General features: G+C 37.4%; 1 protein-coding gene across 5 annotated transcripts in view; it reads right to left on the bottom strand.

The window, feature by feature from the left end:
- The window catches only part of TOX (thymocyte selection associated high mobility group box), a 313,399-nt gene that overhangs the window by 137,532 nt on the left and 153,757 nt on the right, over positions 1 to 22,110 (bottom strand). For 4 of the 5 annotated variants that reach the window (XM_044928750.2, XM_006043079.4, XM_006043080.4 and 1 more), the window contains one exon: positions 10,588 to 10,830. In XM_044928750.2, the coding sequence (XP_044784685.1) occupies positions 10,588 to 10,830 (243 nt within the window). Of the gene's footprint in view, positions 1 to 10,587; positions 10,831 to 21,520; positions 21,714 to 22,110 lie in introns of those variants that run through there. The other variant, XM_044928751.2, reaches the window with a different exon arrangement.

Genomic DNA, 22,110 nt, shown 5'->3' with positions numbered 1-22,110 from the left:
GAGAGGCTCCTGATTTCAGTTTGTAGGAATCAAGGGATTTTTCTTAGACCATGAATACTCAATATGGACATTTTCTTATTCTACCATTCTCCCCAAACAACTCTGTAGTTTCTATATAACAACATGAAAACAACATCACTTTCTTCTTAATGGCATAATAATATTTTCCAGCCAAAAGAAATGTTCTGTCCAATAAGTTCAAGCAGCTTAATAATAGATTTGGCTTTGGGGTGAGGGTATGGGTAAAACACTGAGAAAGCCCATGCGATGGTGGGAAAAATGACTAAGTAACTAAAGTGACAAGCTGAGTGAGTTGCAACTCTGGATCACAGTTGTGTGGTCGATAGAGAATGAATCACAGGAAAATGTCGGCCCTGGAAAGGATCTCAGAACTCAACTAGTCCTGTGGTTTTCCTTCTTCTTGGGGGGTAGAATCCTAAGTTCAAGGGCATTTTTTACAAGAAATGTGAACAAGTGAGATGAATAAGAGCACCGTGGTTCTGGCTGATTCCGTTCTGGCTTCCCTTGGCTCCGCCTGATCTAGTCCAACCCCACTGGTTACAGCCAAGGTACAGTGAATTGTCCATGGTTAACAAGCTTACCCCAGGCAGGGCTAAGCTAACCCCTTCCAGACTCTCATTCCAGTGCTCTTCTAACCAGATTTCACTCCTGGAAAAACACAGACTGTTCAATTACCCACTATCAAAATAACTCAAGGGAATTTTGAGAAAAATGGAACTCTTACACACTGGGTCATGAATGACTGTTTAACTTGGACCTTAAAAATCAGAACTAGTTGGCACTTATTTGACAGTATATACTAATAGAAATTCTACACTCTTTTATAACCTGGTCTTGGAAAATATGGACTTTTAAGAAAATGGAATCTTTTCTCAAGTGCCAGAAATCTAACTTTTTGCCAGAGTCCAGACTGACTACTAACACATAAAATTGGCATACGCAAGAATATACAAAAGGGAAGTGGTGGGAAATTGGAGAAGGAAGGAAAAAAGTCACCCTATGTATGCTTCACCCCTGTATATGTTTATGGCAAGTTTCAGAAGGCAAGCTAGATATTCTACCTTAGTGACATTTTTATCAAAAAGGGATACCACTGAATATATCTAGTGCCTACTGTTTGACAGGCACTAAATTCACAGATATTAATTACTTTAATGCTCACAACAATATGAGAATAAGTGTCTTATCTCTATTTTATAGGTAAAGCAACTGAGGTACAGAAAGGTTATGCAAGTTGCTCAGTGTCACATAGCTGGTATGTTATTGTGCCAGGATTTGAACTGAGGTCAAAAGACATCTTGTGGTCAAAAGACACCAGGGTTAATCACAATGATATATAAGGACACTCAGTAGAAAGTAAAGACTTTTTAGTGATGGCAGGCTTATTGCTTTTTTTTTTTTTTGGACAGATGTGAAGAAGATTAAGGATTTAAGTATAAATAGCTCATTTGAAAAATCTTCTCTCTCATGTATTTTAACTTCTCCAAAGGAGTTATACATATACATTCTTGCTTTTCATATTTTATTTAGAAAACTTACATAATAATGCTTCCTGTGTGCCAACCAATGATCTAAGCAATTCTTAAATATTCATTTCACTCCACAAGATAAGGACGATCATTATCCTTGTTTTTCACATAAGGAAGCTGGAGTGTTCATTGGCTGAGCTATGGAGCAAGTAACTTAACTACTCTGAACCTCCATTTTTCATACTATTGGGATAGTAATACTCAGATACTGACTTCTAATTATGAACTAAATTTTTTACATCTAATATATTAGACATTTGTTGGAAATGCTTAGAATCAGTAAAATTGTATCACTTACATTGCCAGTAGAGATAAAAAACAGATAGATATAAGAACATTTAAAATAAATTTCCAGAAAACATTATGTATTATATAAAACAGCAACATATATAACATAAAATAGTGCATATATGTTAAATAATATAATAACCACTAAAGTATATACAGTATCTAAATGAGAACTAAATATTTTCACCTTTTTGATCCATTCAAATTTTAAAATTCCATCATGTGAAAATACTAACACAAAGATCTGAGCACCATATTCAGGATATATTTAAAGTATTGAAAGGGAAAAATATACAACCAAGATTACTGCACCCAGCAAAGATCTCATTCAAAATTGATGGAGAAATAAAAAGCTTTTCAGATGAGCAAAAGTGAAGAGAATTCAGTACCACCAAACCAGCTTGACAACAAATGTTAAAGGGACTTATGTAGTCAAGAAATACAAGAGAAGGAAAAAGATCTACAAAATCAACCTCAATTAAGAAAACGGCAATAGGAACATGTATATCAATAATTACTTTAAATGTAAATGGATTAAATGTTCCAACCAAAAGACACAGACTCGCTGAATGGATACAAAAACAAGACCCTTATATATGCTATCTACAAGAAACTCACTTCAGACCTAAAGAAACATATAGACTGAAAGTGAGAGGATGGAAAAATATATTCTATGTAAATGGGAAGCAAAAGAGAGCTGGAGTAGCAGTCCTCATATCAGACAAAATAGACCTTAAAATAGAGAAGATTACAAGAGATAAAGAAGGACACTATATAATGATCAAGGGGTCAATCCAAGAGGAAGATATAACAATTGTAAACATCCATGCATCCAACATAGGAGCACCTCAATACATGACAAACACTAACAGACATAAAAGGAGAAAGTCACAGTAACACAATAATAGTAAGAGACTTTAATACCTCATTCACACCAATGGACAGATCATCCAAACAGAAAATAAATAAGAAAACACAAGTCTTAAATGAAACATTAGATGAGATGGATCTTATTGAGATCTTCAGGATAGTCCATACAAATGCAGAAGAATACACCTTCTTCTCAAGTGCCCATGGAACATTCTCCAGGATAGACCACATCTTGGGTCACAAATAAAACCTCAGTAAATTTAAGAAAACTGAAATCAGATCAAGCATCTTCTCCGACCACAACACTATGAGACTAGATATCAATTACAAGACAAAACTGTAAGAAACACAAACACATGGAGATTAAACAATACATTTCTAAATAACCAACAGGTTACTGAAGAAATTAAAAGGGAAATCAATAAATTTCTAGAAACAAATGCCAATGAAAACATGACAACTCAAAACCTATGGGATGCAGCAAAAGCAGTTCTAAGCAGGAAGTTTATAACAACAGAATCCTACCTCAAGAAACAAGAAAAACATCGAATAGACAACCTAACTTGACACCTACAACAACTGGAAAAAGAAGAACAAAAACCCCCCAAAATTAGTAGAAGGAAAGAAATCATAAGGACCTGAGCAGAAATAAATGAAAATGAAAGAAACAACAGTAATGTAAACAGTAAACAAACAGTAAAGATTATTTAGTTTTAATAAAACTAAAAGTTTGTTCTTTGAGAAGAGAAACAAAATTGACAAACCTTTTTGGCCAGACTCATCAAGAAAAAAAGAGAGAAGAATCAAATCAACAAAATTAGAAATGAAAAACCAGAGGTTACGGCAGACAGTGCAGAAATACAAAGGATGATAAGAGACTATTATGAACAACTGTATGGCATGAAAATGGACAACTTGGAAGAAATGGACAGATTCCTAGAAAAGTTCAATCTTTCAAGACTGAACCAGAAATTATGAACAATCCAATTACAAGCACTGAAATTGAAGCTGTGATCAAAAATCTCCCAAAAAACAAAAGCCCAGGACCAGATGGCTTCACAGGAGAATTCTATCAAACATTTAGAGAAAAGCTAATGCCTATCCTTCTAAAATTCTTTCAAAAAATTACAGAGAAAGGAACACTTCCAAACTCATGCTATGAGGCCATTATCACCTTGATACCAAAACCAGACAGAGACAACACAAAGAAGAGAACTACAGGCCAATATTACTGATGAACACAGATGCAAAAATCCTCAACAAAATTTTAGCAAACAGAATTCAGCAACACATCAAAAAGCTCATACACCATGATCAAGTTGGGTTTATCCCAGGGATGCAAGGATTCTTCAATATATGCAAATCAATCAATGTGATATACCATATTAATAAATTGAAAGTTAAAAACCAAATGATCATCTCAATAGATTTAGAAAAAGCCTTTGACAAAATTCAGCACCCATTTATGATTAAAACTTCAAAAAATGGGCACAGAAGGAACCTACCTCAACATAGTAAAGGCCATATATGATAAGCCTACAGCAAACATTATTCTCAATGGTGAAAAACTGAAAGCATTTCTCCTAAGATCAGGAACAAGACAAAGGTTTCCACTTTCCCCACTATTGTCCAACATAGTTCTTGAAGTCCTAGCTACAGAAATCAGAGAAGAAAAGGAAATAAAATGAATCCAGATTGGAAAATAAGAAGTAAAGCTCTCACTGTTTGCAGATGACATGATACTGTACATAGAAAACCCTAAAGATAGTATCAGAAAATTACTAGAGCTAATCAATGAATTTAGCAAAGTTGCAGGATGTAAAATCAATACACAGAAATCACTTGCATTTCTACATACTAACAATGAAAAATCAGAAAGAGAAATTAAGGAATCAATCCCATTCACCATTGCAACAAAAAGAATTAAATATCTAGGAATAAACTTACCTAAGGAGACAAAAGAACTGTACACAGAAAATTATAAGACAATAATGAAAGAAATCAATGATGACATAAACAGATGGAGAGTTCCTGGGTAGGAGGAATCAATGTTATAAAAATGACTATACTACCAAACACAATCTACAGATTCAATGCGATCCCTATCAAAAGACCAACAACATTTTTCACAGAACTACAACAAAAAATGTCACAGTTCATATGGAAACACAAAAGACCCCCAAATAGCCAAAGCAGTCTTAAGAAAGAAGAATGGAGTTGGAGGAATCAATCTTCTTGACTTCAGATTATACTACAAAGCTACAGTCATCAAGACAGTATGGTACTGGCACAAAAACAGAAATATAGACCAATGGAACAAGATAGAAAGCCCAGAAATAAACCCACGCACCTATGGGTACCTTATTTTTGACAGAAGAGGCAAGAGTATACGATGGGGCAAAGATAGCCTCTTCAATACATGGTGCTGGGAAACCTGGACAGCTACATGTAAAAGAATGAAATTAGAACACTTCCTAACACCATACACAAAAATAAACACAAAATGGATTAAAGACCTAAATGTAAGACCAGAAAGTATAAAACTCTTAGAGGAAAACATAGGCAGAACACTCGATGACATAAATCAAAGCAAGATCCTCTATGATCCATCTCCTAGAGTAACAGAAATAAAAATAAAAGTAAACAAGTGGGACCTGATTAAACTTGAAAGCTTTTGCACAGTAATGGAAACTATAAATAAGTTGAAAAGAAAACCCTCAGAATGGGAGAAAATAATAGCAAATGAAACAACTGACAAAGGACTAATTTGTAAAATATACAAGCAGCTCATACAACTCAATACCAGAAAAGCAAACAACTCAATCAAAAAGTGGTAAAAAGACCTAAACAGACATTTCTCCAAAGAAGACATACAGATGGCTAACAAACACATGAAAAGATGCTCAACATCACTCATTATTAGAAAAATGAAAATCAAAACTACAAGGAGATATCATCTTACATCAGTCAGAATGGCCATCATCAAAAAGTCTATAAGCAATAAATGTTGGAGAGGGTGTGGAGAAAGGGAACACTCTTGCACTGTTGGTGGGAATGTAAATTGACACTGCCACTATGGAAGATGGTATGGAGATTCCTTAAAAAACTAGGAATAAAACCACCATATGACCCAGCAATCCCACTCCTAGGCATATACCCTGAGGAAACCAAAATTGAAAAAGTCACATATATCCCATTGTTCATTGCAGCGCTATTTACAATAGCTAGAACATGGAAGCAATCTAGATGTCCATCAACAGATGAATGGATAAAGAAGTTGTGATACATATACACAATGGAATATTACTCAGCCATAAAAAGGAATACCTTTGAGTCAGTTCTAATGAGGTGGATGAACCTATAACCTATTATACAGAGTGAAGTAAGTCAGAAAGAGAAAGATAAATATCATATTCTATCACATATATAAGGAATCTAGAAGAATGGTACTGAAGAATTTACTTACAGGGCAGCAATGGAGAAACAGACATAGAGAATAGACTAATGGACATGAGGAGAGGGGAGGGAAGGGTGAGATGGATGGAGAGAGTAACATGGAAACTTACATTGCCATGTGTAAATTAGATAGCCTATGGAAATTTGCTGTATGGCTAAGGAAACTCAAACAGGGGCTCTATATCAACCTAGAGGGGTGGGATGGGGAGGGAGATGGGAGGGACGTTCAAAAGTGTAGGAATATATGTATAACTATGTCTGATTCATGTTGCAGTTTGACAGAAAAGAACAAAATTCTGTAAAGCAATTATCCTTCAATTAAAAAATAAATAAATTATATTTTAAAGAAAGATCTGAGCATTGTACTAACAGCAAAAGGCTCAGCTTTAATAAAACTGGAGGGCTTTTGTAAAATAAAGTCGTAGATAGTTGATTCTACACATAAATCTACCTAGGGTGGATCATATTCATGAGATTTAAAAATTTACAGCAAGTAATTATTTAGGGTTCACAAGTGTTAGCTTTAATTAATTGTTTCCAAACTTTAGGAGACCTTGAAAGAAGAGATGAGAAATTATAGAAATAGCCCTGTAATTTCTAGGTGGGATTTTTCTACATCCTGATTCTGTAGCCATTATTTCCTCATCTATATGAGCACTGATGACCTAAATCGTACACTATTCCATTTCATACATATGTCTTACATATATGTCAACAACTGGCAAACCAATCAATCACATTATACACGAGCAAAGTTGCTAGAAAAGAGTTTTAGTTAGTTTATACAAACACGCGTGAAAAGAGTATCGTATAGACCTAAAGTTACTTTCAGAGAAGATAATACTTAGTGCTTTTAAAATATAAAACATGGCAATATGAAGGGCTGTTCATCTTTAGATCCGCCGATATGGGAATGATGTGCAAACAGCTTACGAGCTCATCTTTCTGTTCTCACCGTCAGCACCCTGTGTCTCAACACTCCTTGCCTGAGTTATAACAGGCTCCCAGACTCGACACAACTCCAGTTTCTTGCCACTGCAGTCCTTCCAGAGAGATGCCAGAAGGATATTTCTATGACACTGATTTCATAATGCTATTGCCTTCAGTGAAAACAGCCACTGGTTTCTTAGAATCCATCATATCAAGTCCACTGTCCTTAGAGTGGTTTTTGAAACCTTTGGTCAAATCTCCCCACTTACAGTATCCAACCTGCTTTTCAGATGCTCTCTCCTGGATGCCTTTTCTTTCCTCTCTGTTTGTCCAAATCAAAACTACCTTTCAAAACTGGACTGCCATCATACCTTTTCCACTAAGTTTATAAAATACCCAAGCCAGATGACTATAGTTCTTCCAGGTAGGATTCCTATTGGGTCCACAGTCAGTGAAACTGTGTTTACCCTTCTCTTGTCTCTAGTTGCTTCACATTTGACTCAAATTGTTTCATAGTTGTACCTTTTCTATAGTTTACAAGCTCCTGAAGGACAGTGACTGTATCTTATCAATCATTTGAGCCCTTGCAAACATTTAGAGCAGGGAAAGCATTTAAAATGTACACACTGATGAGTGGTGTTCCAAACACATAATAGCTCAAAATAGGAACTGGAGAGGCCCCTTGTTCCTCAAAGGAATTAGCAAACTCCAATAAAGTCGATCTTTCCAACTGTATTAGATTTCTATTGCAACTTTACAGTATATCAGACTCTGGCTGTTGGGATACAGTCAGAGATCCAAACCTTGAAACAGAATTCTAAAAACAAATTTCACCTCCAAATCTACTTTCTCCAAGACCACACTGGCTTAAAAAATGAGTTTAGTATAGATTTAATGTTAAATCAACATAATTAACTGGATTTATGCTGTCCAGGACAGTAGCCACTAGGTACATGTTGTTATCTTAAGTGTAATTAAATGTAATTAAAATGAAATAAAATAAAAATTAGTCCTTCAGTCATGCTAGCGATGTTTAAAGTGTTCAATAGCCAATGACTCTTGCTATTAAATGGCATGGATAATAAAAAAGCCATCAGCACAGAGAGTTCTACTGGACAGTGCTGAAGCCTGTCCGAAGTCTTGCCAAAATTGGATTTGTTGGAGCAGCTTTTAACTTAAAGCATAAAATTCTAGGACCAGTTCTGTGAGGAGGCAAGGCAGATGTCCACCTCAGAATATGGTTTGGAGGTACTGGGATGTCTCACCGTCCTATGAAAAACCCTGACAGACTCACATGCCAAGAACTGGAATAGTACATCAGAGCTTCACTTGCTTAGCTTAGGCCGAACAGGATCCCTCTGCCTTGTAAAGTGTGCAAACACAATGTTAAGGGGAAAAACACCAAAGTCCAGTTTCTAAGTGGAAAGAAGCATGAAGAATTAGGATGAGAGAAGCTCATGATAAGCAAAGAGGGAAGCACTGTAGAGGAATGGCCTAGATAGTGGTGCTTCATGACTGGGACCAGGGCCAGTCCTGAGCCTGTTAGCTGAGGACAGAGTGACCAAGAACAGCAAACCTGGGCAAACTCCAGGTGAGTGTACACTGAGGTTACACAGTCATCTCTTATAGAGTGATGGTGAACTGGAAGAGTCCTCGGAATGCTGCTGCTGCTGCTGCTACTAAGTCACTTCAGTCGTGTCTGACTCTGTGTGACCCCATAGATGGCAGCCCACCAGGCTCTGCCGTCCCTGGGATTCTCCAGGCAAGAACACTGGAGTGGGTTGCCATTTCCTTCTCCAGTGCATGCTTGGAATGCTAAGAAGGCAAATTATATGAAAGGAAAAGGGTTTTGAGACTGAAACTCTCTGACTGAGGATCTCACTTCCTCCTATGGCTCAACCTCATGAGCACACGAGGATGAGGTAAGGAGGACAAAGCTGGTACTTCCTGCACTGTATTCGTCCTTCCTCTTCTTCTCAGTGAATAGGGGAGCCTAGAAAGCATGACCTGGATGCCTTATTGGCTCCTGAACTGGGTCTGAACCTTAGCCCCAAAGAGGAATAGCCACATGATTTTTCAAGGTCACTACTCTGAAGTAAAACATTATTCAGATTTACACAGTGTATTTTCTAAAAAAAATCCACCTTCCATTTTATGAAGTCACACTAATACTCTTAGGATAAATTTATACAGTGTAATATCATCTAAAAACCAAGACAATAGTGTAGAGATTTTTGCTACTGCTGGTGCAGGGAATAAGTCCTCTCCTTCAGGCCAACCAGCTAGCTGCCAGTTTTGCGGAGAATCCTACACCCTACCTGTGGCATTAGGCTCAGGACTTCATTCCCCAAACTACAAATAGATTTCTTTCCACTGTCCATCTCCCCGCTTTATGTTCATGGTTAACAGCAAAACCTTCTCATTCAAGTTAGAGATACACCCAAATGATTTAGATAAGTGATAACATCAAACACTTTCCTATCAGAAACAACATAAGATAAACAAGTTAATCGATTTGTTCATTGGGAATATGGCAGCACTGTTCAGTGACTTATGAAAATGACAACAGAGATGGTTGGACTGTTAAGTGACTGAACAGTGGAACCAAAGTAAAGACTTTAACATCCCACCTGTCATTCATTAGAAGTTTCTATTAACGTCAGAGAGTTTCATGACATGGTAGAAAGCTCTGCCCTTGGCCATATACTGATGATAATATCTTTCACTCCATGAGATATAGACAGAGAAATTATTAAGGTTTTAAATGACGTAACAGTCAGAAGGAAAGATTTTATGATGTCCCTATTCTCAAGCACAGGATGCTTGTTAGAAATACAGACTCTTGGACTTTTGGGTGGGGCTAAGAATTTAAATTTTGCTAGTTTTCTGGTGATAACATATTCTTACTAAATTTGAGAAGTGTCAAACATTAGAAGATTCAAAGTAACAACAAAGTCCAAGATACAGGAACATTTTAGTAGAGATAAATTTTGATCACCCAAATTATACCTTCAAAATAAAGATGAAAATTGTTTTCTTGCTTTCTGATTATATAAATTTGTGGGATTTGAGAGCAGAAAACAGGGGTGAAACCAACCTTCATAGCAGTTCCCAGAAGATGTGGGGGATCTTGCTTGTGGTGAGAAATCCTGCACTAGATGAGACATGGCACCTTCATGATAATTTTTATCTAAAAGCTAGTAAGACAGTTTGACCACATGACCGGACATTCAGTGTCAAATAGTATTTAGTACTTTGGGTTATAAATATAAGTGATCAAATGTGTGGTTAATGGATTTTGCCTTGACTTAAATATAAGATGGAAAACTGTATTAGGATTTTACAGGATTTATGGAGAACATCTTCCATGGCTGAGAACTATTCTAGTTTCAGAAAGCCATGTTATGATGATTGAAAGCTCCTCGCATGAATTTAGGCCTTGTCAGTGTGGGGTCCCCGACTCCCCAACACAAATCAGGAAGCAGACTCTTACCACAGAAATGGAGTTGGGAAGCAGTGCTCCATCTTGTCCCAGCATATTGGAGACGGTGATTTCAGGTAGGTCCATGTTTTGTGGATGAAACGGTAGCAGGCCATTATGGTTCATTGGGTGACACAGAGAGTGGTAACCAGGTTCAACCTCATTCAGCTGCACCAGAGAGTGATCAGGGAGGGAAGGAGGAGTGATGGGAGGAATGTTAAAGTCTTCACTTTCCAGGCTTGGGCCAGGGTAGGACTGAAAAGACAAGGTGATATTGTTGCAAATTACCATCCCCTTCTTCTCATCATGGTGAACAAGCACACAGGACCCCTTCAGATAGTATTACAAGCAGCATTAAAGATCTGGCAAAGACATTTCTAATACTCAGATTATCCCGCTGCAAGTTCTCTATTATGCATGGAAGAAAATTGCCTCAAAGGCATAACCACTTCTCGTATAAAGAGTGCTTCCATTAGGCAGTTTTATTTTTCCAAGAAGCTGGGCTCAAACAGATTTCAAAGGTCCCATTAAAATTTTCCAGAGTTTTAATCTAGCTGAATACCTTTTTCATAGGAATTGTGGGGAAGGAAAAGCAATTTATAAAATTAATATTTGATCAAACATGTTTTGTAGGGCTCCCTACTGCTCAGATCATGAGATGTAATAAAATGAATTCCAGAAGTTCTGAGGTGACTGCTTTTGTGGTTTGAAGTGCTATAAGCTCACAACTGACAAACAAAAACTTAGTAAAGCTATAACTTAAATATGTTGTGTAAGTATGGTTGCAGGGAAAGTTTGACATATGAAGACTATGCCATTAAAAGCTATTTTTATCATGAAGATTATGTCATCAAAATAAAAATTAAGATGGTTTTCTTGATTTCTGATTATTTACATTTATTTGATTTTCCTCTAGAAGATGACAAACTCAAAAATCATTGAAATGCAGTTTGGCTAATTATGAAAGGCAAAATAACATGAATATCACTATAATACTAATTGAGGAATAAAAGTCAATTAGTAAAATAAGTAACAACATATGAGTGGCTTTTTCCTTTTAGAAAGTAGCTTTTAGATAAAACAGGAAAGGAGGGAACAAAGAGGAAAGGAAAAAGCATACCAGGACACTACTGCTTAAAAATAGAATGTGGTAAACACGGAACTGATTAGTAAAATGCTGTTACCAATTCATATCAGAACACAGTGAGAGTCAGCAGTCTTTAGAGAGCAGGTGCCATAATGTGAAGGAAACAAAGGGGGTCCAGATAACTCTTGCAAGCCTATCTTTCAAAGTAAGCGAGTCTTCCTAGTGTCTGAGCGCGTGGGTAACAAGGGCTCGCTTGTCTGACAGCAGCACGCCTGCTGGAGTGTGCAAGATTTGAAATGAGCAGGCAGAGGGTAGGAGCCAAAGAAAGTAGTCTAAGGTATTCATGGGGTGTTCAGCCAATAAGCTGCATACTCCTGCTTCCAAGTGCCTGGGGTTATTTTTTCCAGATGGCGTCTATTTGTCTAACAGAAAGAAAATCTTCAAGTTGCACTTGCTAAATGTTGTACAAGTTTTGATATATTTGTTTAGGTTTTGTCAGAAGACATGATTAAATGAAGAGCTACTTGGAACATCTGGCATGGAGACCTGGTCATGTAGAGGCATGTGTGGGTTACAGACTGGGGTGTATGAGGGAAAGATTTGATTCATCTCTGCAGGTAATTTTTCTAAAGTATCTAAAGTTCTGCTAAAAGAAAAAATCTCCAGCTCTAAAAGTTCAATCATAAGTTTCCAAATTTTCCTGTTTACAATATCTGTCTCCTGACTGAAAAATATATTAGTGCTTTGTGTGAAAACTGCAAGTTTGGTTAAATTCTCACTTGCCTAAAATATTTCAGACCTTGAATCTATAGATCTAAACCATCAGCTCCAGGTACAAGTATTCATATAAGTAAACGTAAAAGATGCAAAATGGGGGAGGGGAGAGGAAGCACATTTATCAATGCTGACTTTGTGTAAAGCACTGTACTGAGTCCTTTCACTATGCCGTCTTCATTTAATCCTTACAATAATCCTTTGTGTGGCTATTCTTACCGTTTTCCTAAAGAAAAAATTGAGAGGCTAAAGTTAAATAACTTTCATTTAGCTGGCAAGCAATCAGAACATTTGAAGGATGAATGTAAGAAGGATGAAGGTATTTTTAATTCTAATACTTATGTAATGTTTCATTTCTATTATTTTGTTAAGTTAAATGATACAAAGTTGCTAATACTCAATTGTTTTTGATTGATAAAATTTTACAATTTAAGAGTTTATATTAGCATCAGCCTGGTCCCAAATTCTACCCCAATGCCCATCCCATTAAAATCTAATATTTACTCTATAAGAGCACAAGTATTCATAATTTGTCTTTTTGTCAATATTTCAAAGGCTGAACTTGTTGACACATGTCTTTTAAGAAGTTATCTGATGTCTGTTTGAAACTTGCCTGAATAAGGTACAATTAATTCCAGTCACAAAGGAAAAAGATGTTTTTAACTTCATAAATGCCATTAAACAACTGAAAATACCCAGGGATATTCTACCTATGGTGTACTATAACTTACATTCTAGAATTTCTCCAGTCATTAAATCTTAATTTGTAGTGTTTTAAAGGAATTTAATTGGTATCACTTTACATCCAGTGATAACAATTGTACTGCAATTTAACTAAACTACATGGTTTACTTTCATGTAATTACACATTAAGGTTATTTAATCCATGCACTTATGTACCAAAACCACAGATCCCACAACTTAACCGGTAATGGGTAGTATGTGGATCAAGAATTTTAACAACAAAAGGTTACTTAGTAGTTTCTGTTCTTTACATTGGAAGTCATGAGATGGTTATTTGCCAGGAGCCTATTACAGTGTAAATTGATGCCATATAAAAGTATCATGGTAACTGCATAAATGTCAAAATGTCACAGAACTTAGAAAAACTTCACTGCCAGACTAATTACTAATTACTTTTTAAATCTGGAAAAGAGTTAGGTAATTCTTCAACACTGACTTCCATGACACGACTTTATTTTGATTTCTTGAAATCTAGTAAGTCTGACTTAACCATAGTAAGTTACATGTTAGAGGCAATTTGCAGTTTGGGGGGTTATGTAACAATTGCTTATGACTCAGTATTTTCCCTCATTCTCCACAAAGCTGCCTGGTTACAGTCAGCATACAATGCTTGTTGAATGAATTAACAAATGAATCACTAAACAAATGCATACAAGAGTAAGTGATGGAGAAGATGACTTTTTTAAAGGCATGAAGTTTATGAATATACCCATGCTATGGCATGGGCATGAATAAATACACTGTATTCCCAAGAATGCACTGGCTAGATGACCACATGGTATGGAATGCTGACTGCTCAGCATGTTGGGAAGTGAAAGTACTATATCTTGTGAAAGATGTAAAGGCTTAAGCAGCCTGAGAATGCTGGGGTGGGGTGGTTTGGTGTGCCTCTCTGGCTATTTATTCATCTGTCCCTCTGAAGTGGCTTGCGCTTACCACCCCATGGTAACACAGAAGTCCCAGAGGATTCCTAAGGGCGGTTTGGGGCTCCTGGCTCTCAGGAGATGTTGGACCTAACCCCAATGCAGCTAAGGACCAGGCGGAAGCCTCAGTTCCACATCAGGATCCCAAGGGGTTGGCCATAGAGGGCATGAGAGCGTGCTCTGAGCATAGAAACTGGACACCAATGATGATACCAGGGGCTGAGTAGTCAGAGAAGCTTCAGTGAATGTCATTCCTTGCACTTCCTACCAATTCAGGATGCTTTTCTGACTCAGGCTTATTTTCTTCCTTCAAGTCTCAGTGAGGCCAGGTATTAAAAAACTTTCATCCTCCAATTTTCTTGACACCAAAAATCACTTGATCCTAAGACCCTGTATATCCCTATGAGACCCAGGGCTATGTATTTTTTTCAGCCTGAGTTAGAGGCCACTAAGGATCAATCCATGGTCTCTGAGAATCTAGAGGGCTGAGTTCCAGGGTACAGTGCTGGAGAAGAGCAGGTATGGACCCTCAAGGTGGCATCATCTTCCTGATCAGCCTTGATAGTGCCGTTCACCCCTCCCTGTGTAGAGATCAGAGCCATGCAGCTGCCTCCTCCCCAAGAAATGACAGAAATCAGTGGAGACCATCTCCACAAATGAAGAGAAAATACTGAGTTAAATAAAGGTACGAAATTCAAGCCAATATGTTTAATTTTACCTTGGATCTTCACCAAGTTAATGAATGGTGAACTGGAATCAAAGATGCATGCCAAGTGATTTGCTCTAAACCATAGCCAGTCAGCATGATCCAAATGATTCAAATAACTCAAAATTCGATCACTGCTACTTAACCAAACTCTCCTGACCCCAGGACTTCTCACTGGTCCCAGACAAAGGGGTGACTCATTCTACTGCTGGTTCTAGGACATGGCTCTGTCCTAGAGTTGGGGCGGGGGGTGGGCTCTGTGAGTCCCCGTGTATCTAGGGGGCAGAAGTCAAGGTCACGGAAAGTGGGAAGAGTGGGCAGTGCTAGTACAAGGCTTGACTACCACTGGAATGTATGTGAACTTCTCCAAGGCCACGAGGGAATTGCTGGGAGCATTAAAGTAGCAATTCCAAAATATTATCATCCTTGAGAGACTATTTCTATGGTCCTAAATAACAGATCCAGTATCTATTCAAGTCAATTTCTTAAAACCTTACCATTGGTATTTGCATATTTAGCTTATAAAGTGCTATATCTTTCTCTGAAGAGAAGACAGATTTTAGACTGGTTGAGAGTATTTATAATGCCTCCTCAGAGACTGATAAGAAGGCCATGTGGTATGCTGGAAAGACTGAAGCCTCTGGAGTCCAGCAGATGGGGCTGCTCCAGGCTCTCAGAAGCATTTATTAGTGCGGGTTCTGGGGCAGCTTTCTTACTGCTGGTGAGCCTCTGTTTCAAAACCTGCTTTATGGGTTCTTAGGAGCATGAAAATAGAAACATAAGATGGGTCAATGCCTAATAATATATGTCTGCCACATAGAAAGTTCTTAATAAATGGCAGCTTTGGCATAGCTATGCTTATTGTAAAATGGGTTTACATAAACCATGAATTGGGTCATATCTGAGAAAACAAACAAGTACAGACCAAACAGGAGAGGATTAGACATCATAATAAAGGAATTTCAGTATATTTACCATTGATCAGACTTTACATTGAAGCAAAGTGTTGCCCCATTCGTACGTAATGTGTTCATTTAATTGCTCCCTATACATATCTTTTGTCTTTATTTTAATGGGAATTAAACTGCAATTTTGGAATTAAACTGCAATTTTGAAATTAAAGAATAACAAGACAGTGGGAAATGGTGAATAGGTGAAGAATGCTGAAGAGCTCAGACAACAAGGACCTCAAGTACAGAGAACCACAACTGATTCTTCAGAGAACTTTGCTGCAGGCCAGCACCCATCAGTACTGACAGTTCCAACCTACTAACCCACGGATGAATCTGTGAAGCAGAATTTCAGTATCTAAGTTTGCAACAAAAGCTGTATTTTCTAACATACTGTCTTGTGTCCAAAGGAAGACCATATTCCCTTGGAGACTGTGGTCAAATTGCTAATCAGATGGTTTGTTTTTGAGACAAGAATCAAGAGTTTGGCTAGGAAAGTAACAGAAGAGCCTTCTCATATGTTTTGATTTGATCTTTGGGGAAACTTTCTAGCCACCTGACTAAAGCCACTGTCTTTCCCCATGTCCAACCACCCCTGGCATTTCCAATCCAGTGAAAAAAGAAGGAAAATCTCTTGCCTGATTTCTGGAAGATCTCATTCCCCTGCCTGTTAAATGACACTTCTTTTTCATCATTTTGCTTTACATATTCCATAGCCCGGGTATCCTGTTTACATTGTTTTCTCCTTCTACAATCCACACTTCCTTTCACTACAGTCTGTCCTTAATTTTTGTTCTTATTCTGAATTACTACATCTGGATAGATAAATTAAGCTGATTTTTCTTTTGACTACAGAGAATTTATATTTTTTTGTACTGTTTAGATAAGAGGGTTAATAAATGCTGACCAGGAACAAATAATGGGAAATCTCTTCTGGGCTTTGTCTTTTCTTCTAAAAATCTAGTTTCTCTACCAGAAGGGCCTTGTATTTGTGGGTCTCTGTCCACATACTGTATTCATTATACAGACTGTTCAATCTTTGGTTGACAAGTCCCATAACTCAGAAAAATTCAAAAGATATCATCTTGTACATATCTTTAAATTATGTGATGGCTTCATGTGATCGTGCACACACTAAAAATATGGCAGTAGTTAGAATACTGTAAAATATGTTTCCCATATAGATCTTTATTTGAAAGATAAATAGCACTGCCATCAAATGTATATGAAATGCCTTAATTTTTAATCTATAACATAATTCCTGAAAGTTCAGGATAGAAAAATGCCTGTGTTTAAAAATGTTTCATCTTGTATTATTAAAAATTCTTGTTGCATAATTTAAATAACTGAATGAAAAGCAAAGTAAATTGAGTTCATTAGGAAAATAATAAACTCCCTTTGTATGTTTTCAGAAGTTAAGATATTGCATGTCATGGTGCTTTCTCTCAAAAGAGTTTAAATAGCATCAACATTATCTCCAATTTCTTTTGAGAAGACCTTCAGAAGTAGGTATTTTTCAGATTCTTTTGTCTCTGCATGAACAAGGGTTGATAGCTTGAAACTATAATGTATTACTGTGGAAAGCCTTGGTCTGTTACATAAATCATCTGAACACTCAGTAAGAATTGTCCAACAGTGCCATTGATGTGCTCAAGCCAATGATCCTGCAAACAATTTTTTTGTCTTTCTTCACATGTTAGACAATAGCAATAAATCATCTTCATTTAAAAACACACAATGCACTAATTTTTCAAGCAACAGTTATCAACATGCAATTCTGGGTAGAACGTACTACATTTATTTTATTTGTGCTCATTAGTTTTTGTAACCTCTTTAAATAAAAGGCAATCAGTGCTTCATCTGTCCTAGAAGCATTTGTTGTGTACCTACTATGTGTAAGGCATCCTGCAAAGTGTGATTTGAGATACAAAGAACTGCAAGAGTTTGTTATAGAGGAAGTAAATTAGACAAGAGAGAAAAACTTAGTCTTCCAATAAAACAGCATGTCAATTGTCAAGCTAAGTGATATCTGGGTGTAAATGAAAGAAGAATTATTTGGCGCAGGAAGGTTCTTACAAGCAAATTTACCCTGATAACAGGACCTGAAGATCAGACACTTCTGCTCAGATGCAGTAAGTGATGAAGGGAAGACCACGAAACTGACAAGCAAATCCAGGCAATGCAGCAAGAAGGTTCATCAGGGAGGTCAGGTCTTCAATCTCTAAGAAAACTTCAAGGGCAAGATTGAGCCCATTAAGCAAACAAACTTTGGGGTACTGAGCCCAGTGCGAGCCTCTAATGGGACTCATTTTTATCGGATTATTAAAAATGGGTGGGGTGCAAAGCCTGAATGAAATCAGAAAACAGGGTTAATGTGAGGCCGCCCCAGATGATTTCTGACACTGGGGCCAGGTTTGGGAGAACTCTGACCCTTGAGGTGGGGTTCACAGGCTGAAGCTTTAAGGATCTAGTGGGATCAGGACAGTGGGCTAAGCACTCTCAAAGCAGGGGTGGGAGGGGTAGGGAAACCCAACACTCTTCTGGGTGTCATGACTGCTGCTAGGGCCATTCTCCAGCATTTCAAGAAAAGTGCAGAAAAGTCCTTAGCACTTACATACAGGTGTTTCTCTTGCCATAATTCATTAAGGATGCTGGAGTGGGAAGAGATTTTTTCCTCTCAGAGTTGTGTGGGGGCCTACATGAGTCTCTGAGCTGTAGTTTTAGGGGGCATTTTAAAATCAGGTGTTGTGTGCTGTTGTCATAAGGACCTTCTTCTTGACTGAAAAATAAAGCTTCTGTGAAACAAACAATGTGCCACCCCTTCCCCTATATTCCCAACCACACAGGGCTGCTGATTAGGGAGAGCAGACTGATGTGGGGGAGCTACTTCTGAAACCCTAGTAGGGCCCCAAGGATGTTCTGCGAACAGGTCATCATTCTACATTCAGTGTTTAAAGGGTATAATTAAAACATTTAAAGTTTCATTGCTTAGTATAAATTTCATGTACAAAAACTGCCTATCCTTCTTTATAGTTTTCCAGATGTCTTCAAGTCTCACATTGAGTTCATATATTCTGAGATTCAGTTCTACACTTTTTTTTTTGGTTTATTTTAGAAATAATCCATGTTAAAAGAGAGAGAGAATAAAGAAAAGAAAATATACACGAAAAACTCACATTCTTTCAAGATTCTTTTTAGTCCACTTTTGCTATTTTGTTCTGGAATTTTGTTTTATTTTTAATAACCAAAGTCAGATCATAATACTCTGATTTTGGAGCTAGAAATGCTATATCCAGTACTCATGTCCTCTCTTAGCAGATATAGGTACTTAATTCTCCTAAACCTTAGTTTTCAAATCTATAAAGTAGGGATGATAATAATATTCAATTCATTCAGGGTGCCTCAGGGTTAATTGAGATAAATGAGATAATATAAGCTTTAGTTTTTCCAGTAGTCATGCATGGATGTGAGAGTTGGACTATAAAGAAAGCTGAGTGCCAAAGAATTGATGTTTTTGAATTGCGGTGTTGGAAAAGACTCTTGAGAGTCCCTTGGACAGCAAGGAGATCCAACCAGTCCATCCTAAAGGAAATCAGTACTGAATATTCATTGGAAGGACTGATGCTGAAGCTGAAACTCCAATACTTTGATCACCTGATGAAAAGAACTGACTCATCTGAAAAGACCCTGATGCTGTGAAAGATTGAAGGTGGGAGGAGAAGGGGATGACAGAAGATGAGAGGGTTGGATGGCATCGCTGACTCAATGGACATGGGTTTGAGTAAACTCTGGGAGTTGGTGATGGACAGGGAGGCCTGGCATGTTGCAGTCCATGGGGTCACAAAGAGTTGGACACGACTGAGCAACTGAATCGAACTGAACTGAATGAAAAATAATCTGAGTAATATACTATCTCATAAGAGCTATCAATAAATGTCAGCTGCATTATTATACCATCATAGAATCACTTAAAATGGATTGTGAATATTTTTCATGCCTATAAATAGCATCTACATTATTGTTAACAACTGCATAATATGTCATTGTGTTCATCTTCTGTAACTTACTCCAGTGTCCAGTAACTTATACCAAACATTTAGTGTATTTAGGGTATTTTTAGTTTTTCTCCTTTATGAATCACATTGCAGTGAATAACCTTAGGTATTTTTTTCCTTAGGATAATGTCCTAGAGTTCTATGCTTATGCTAAAATGAAATTAAAGAATGCTTGCTTGAGAGAAGACCTCAGAGACTATACCTTCACTCTGTAGATGAAAAAAATGAGGAGTAAAGAGGTTAAATGATTTGCTTGTATTTAGAGAGCCAGTTGAGCACAGGGAAAACTCATAGCATCATTACATAGAATTTTTTTACATTCAATAATTGAATAAAATACATGGGGTTTAATATACTATTTAAAGCATGAATGGCCTCTGAGCTTTAATAAAATTTTCTTTTTTAAGAAACCTCTGCTAAACTGAATTTTGCTTATGGTCAGATTCTTCTTGCTAAATCATACACAGGCAGCCAACATGGATTTGAGCATTCAGGATTGGCCTATATTTATATGTACATATTTTTATGTAAAATTTAAAATATAAACTACATGTGTTTATGGCCATTCTTTTCATTTTTCCTGTTGTACAGAAATCAGTAAATGTTGGCTATGTAAACTGACTGTCTTCAAGAAAAAGCCAAATTAGCAGAGGAACTAAATAGATGGCCTCTGCTCTTGGTTTGGGTCCTCCTTCAATTAAGGGGGACAGAAAAAGGAAAGATCATCATTCTCTGATATGCAATTTCTACTCTTTGGATCCTTCCCCAGGAAGCAGTTACAAGTGGATCCCTAGATATCTGAGGATCATCTTACTTTCCACAGTCTTTACTTCCAAGAAAGCTTCTGCTGAAATGGAGTTGAAGATAGGGGAAAGGGGGAAAAAAGATGAACAACTGGAGATAATTTTATGAGTTTAAAGAAGCTAGAGTTCTTCCTCCTTCAGTTATGCAGAAGCTGGATCCCTGAGAAAGCTGGAGAAGGGGGACGATATCTTTGATGGCGAGACCTTCTAGACATTGTTTACGTTTTGGTCGAGAAAAGGAAAAGCTCCAAGAAGAGTCCTCAACCCAGACAAGAAAAGCAGAAAATACATAGGAAATGAGGACAACTATGATTGCCAAGGTATGGAAAAGAGGGGAAAAAAGGAATCACTGTTTTGGATAAAAGAAGCCAGGCACTGCAAATAAACACCTCTGCACAGTTTTTAATGTGTTTGAACAAAATATGAAATTGCTGCTTTCGTAGGGAAAAGATGGTCAAATATCTGCAATTTCATTTGGTTCGACCTGCTATTTTTCAGAGTATCCCCACACAAGGTAACACGTGTAGTTATGCAAATACTAACAAGGACTGAGATTAGCACATAAACATTTTGACCTTCAAGTTCTAAAATACAGTGTGGCCTTGTGGCCCAAGGATGCAGTCTGACTTGGGCGTTAGGCCTTCCTGGGCCAGAATTAGACCTGGATCATGTACTGTCTTTTTGATGTTTGGTCACTCCCTCTACCACTTTCATCCTCCGGGGACTATTGCAAGGATTCAATGAAATAACACATGCAAGGCCTTAGCTTATTTCCTTACAGATACAGGTAGCTGTCAACTGATAGTTATTACTGTTATGGACTGACTTCACTTGTTATCTTGGGGGTAAGGGGAATGCTAACCTAAACTTCCAGTCAAGCAAAAGTTTCCTGCTAAAACTTACCATTATCTTGTCAAGTAAGACATTTAACTGCAGTTGGAGTATAAGATGTAAACAGCTCAGTGCTCATGGTACAGGTGAGTTTGGGCTTCTCCGAAGGCAACTGCTGTCCAGGGCTGTGGGCCCTGCTCCAGTCCTGCAATCTTGTGGCCTGCCCCAGTTCCCACTCCTCCAAGGCCACTCTGGTTTGTGAGTTCAGAAAATGACTACTCACAATAGGCTTAGCTCTTCTTGAAGGTGGGCCTTCTCCTGAAATGCTAGGGGGCCCAGACACATCTAAGGAAGGCTTCTCTATTGGTCTCAAATCATGACCCTCAGAACCCATGTGAGTTTCAGATCAGGCTGTTCTAGTTGAAAAATCTGATGCCAAAACTAAGAATTTATTTGTTTGATTTTGCTTGCAACAGGATCAATGATCATAATGTACAAAAAGGAAGGAATGTATGCAGAGCATCTTCCACAACAGCCACCAATTAATCTCAAACCATGAAGATTGTAGTTAGAAATTTTTAGGTCCAAACTGCAAAATAACATAGATCAGAATAAACACAGGAGAAAGAAAGAAAATATGAATATAAAGATTAAACTTAAAC

Source organism: Bubalus bubalis, chromosome 15 (genome assembly GCF_019923935.1).
Source record: "Bubalus bubalis isolate 160015118507 breed Murrah chromosome 15, NDDB_SH_1, whole genome shotgun sequence".
Lineage (NCBI taxonomy): Eukaryota > Metazoa > Chordata > Mammalia > Artiodactyla > Bovidae > Bubalus > Bubalus bubalis.
This window is presented reverse-complemented; position numbering and strand designations above follow the sequence as displayed.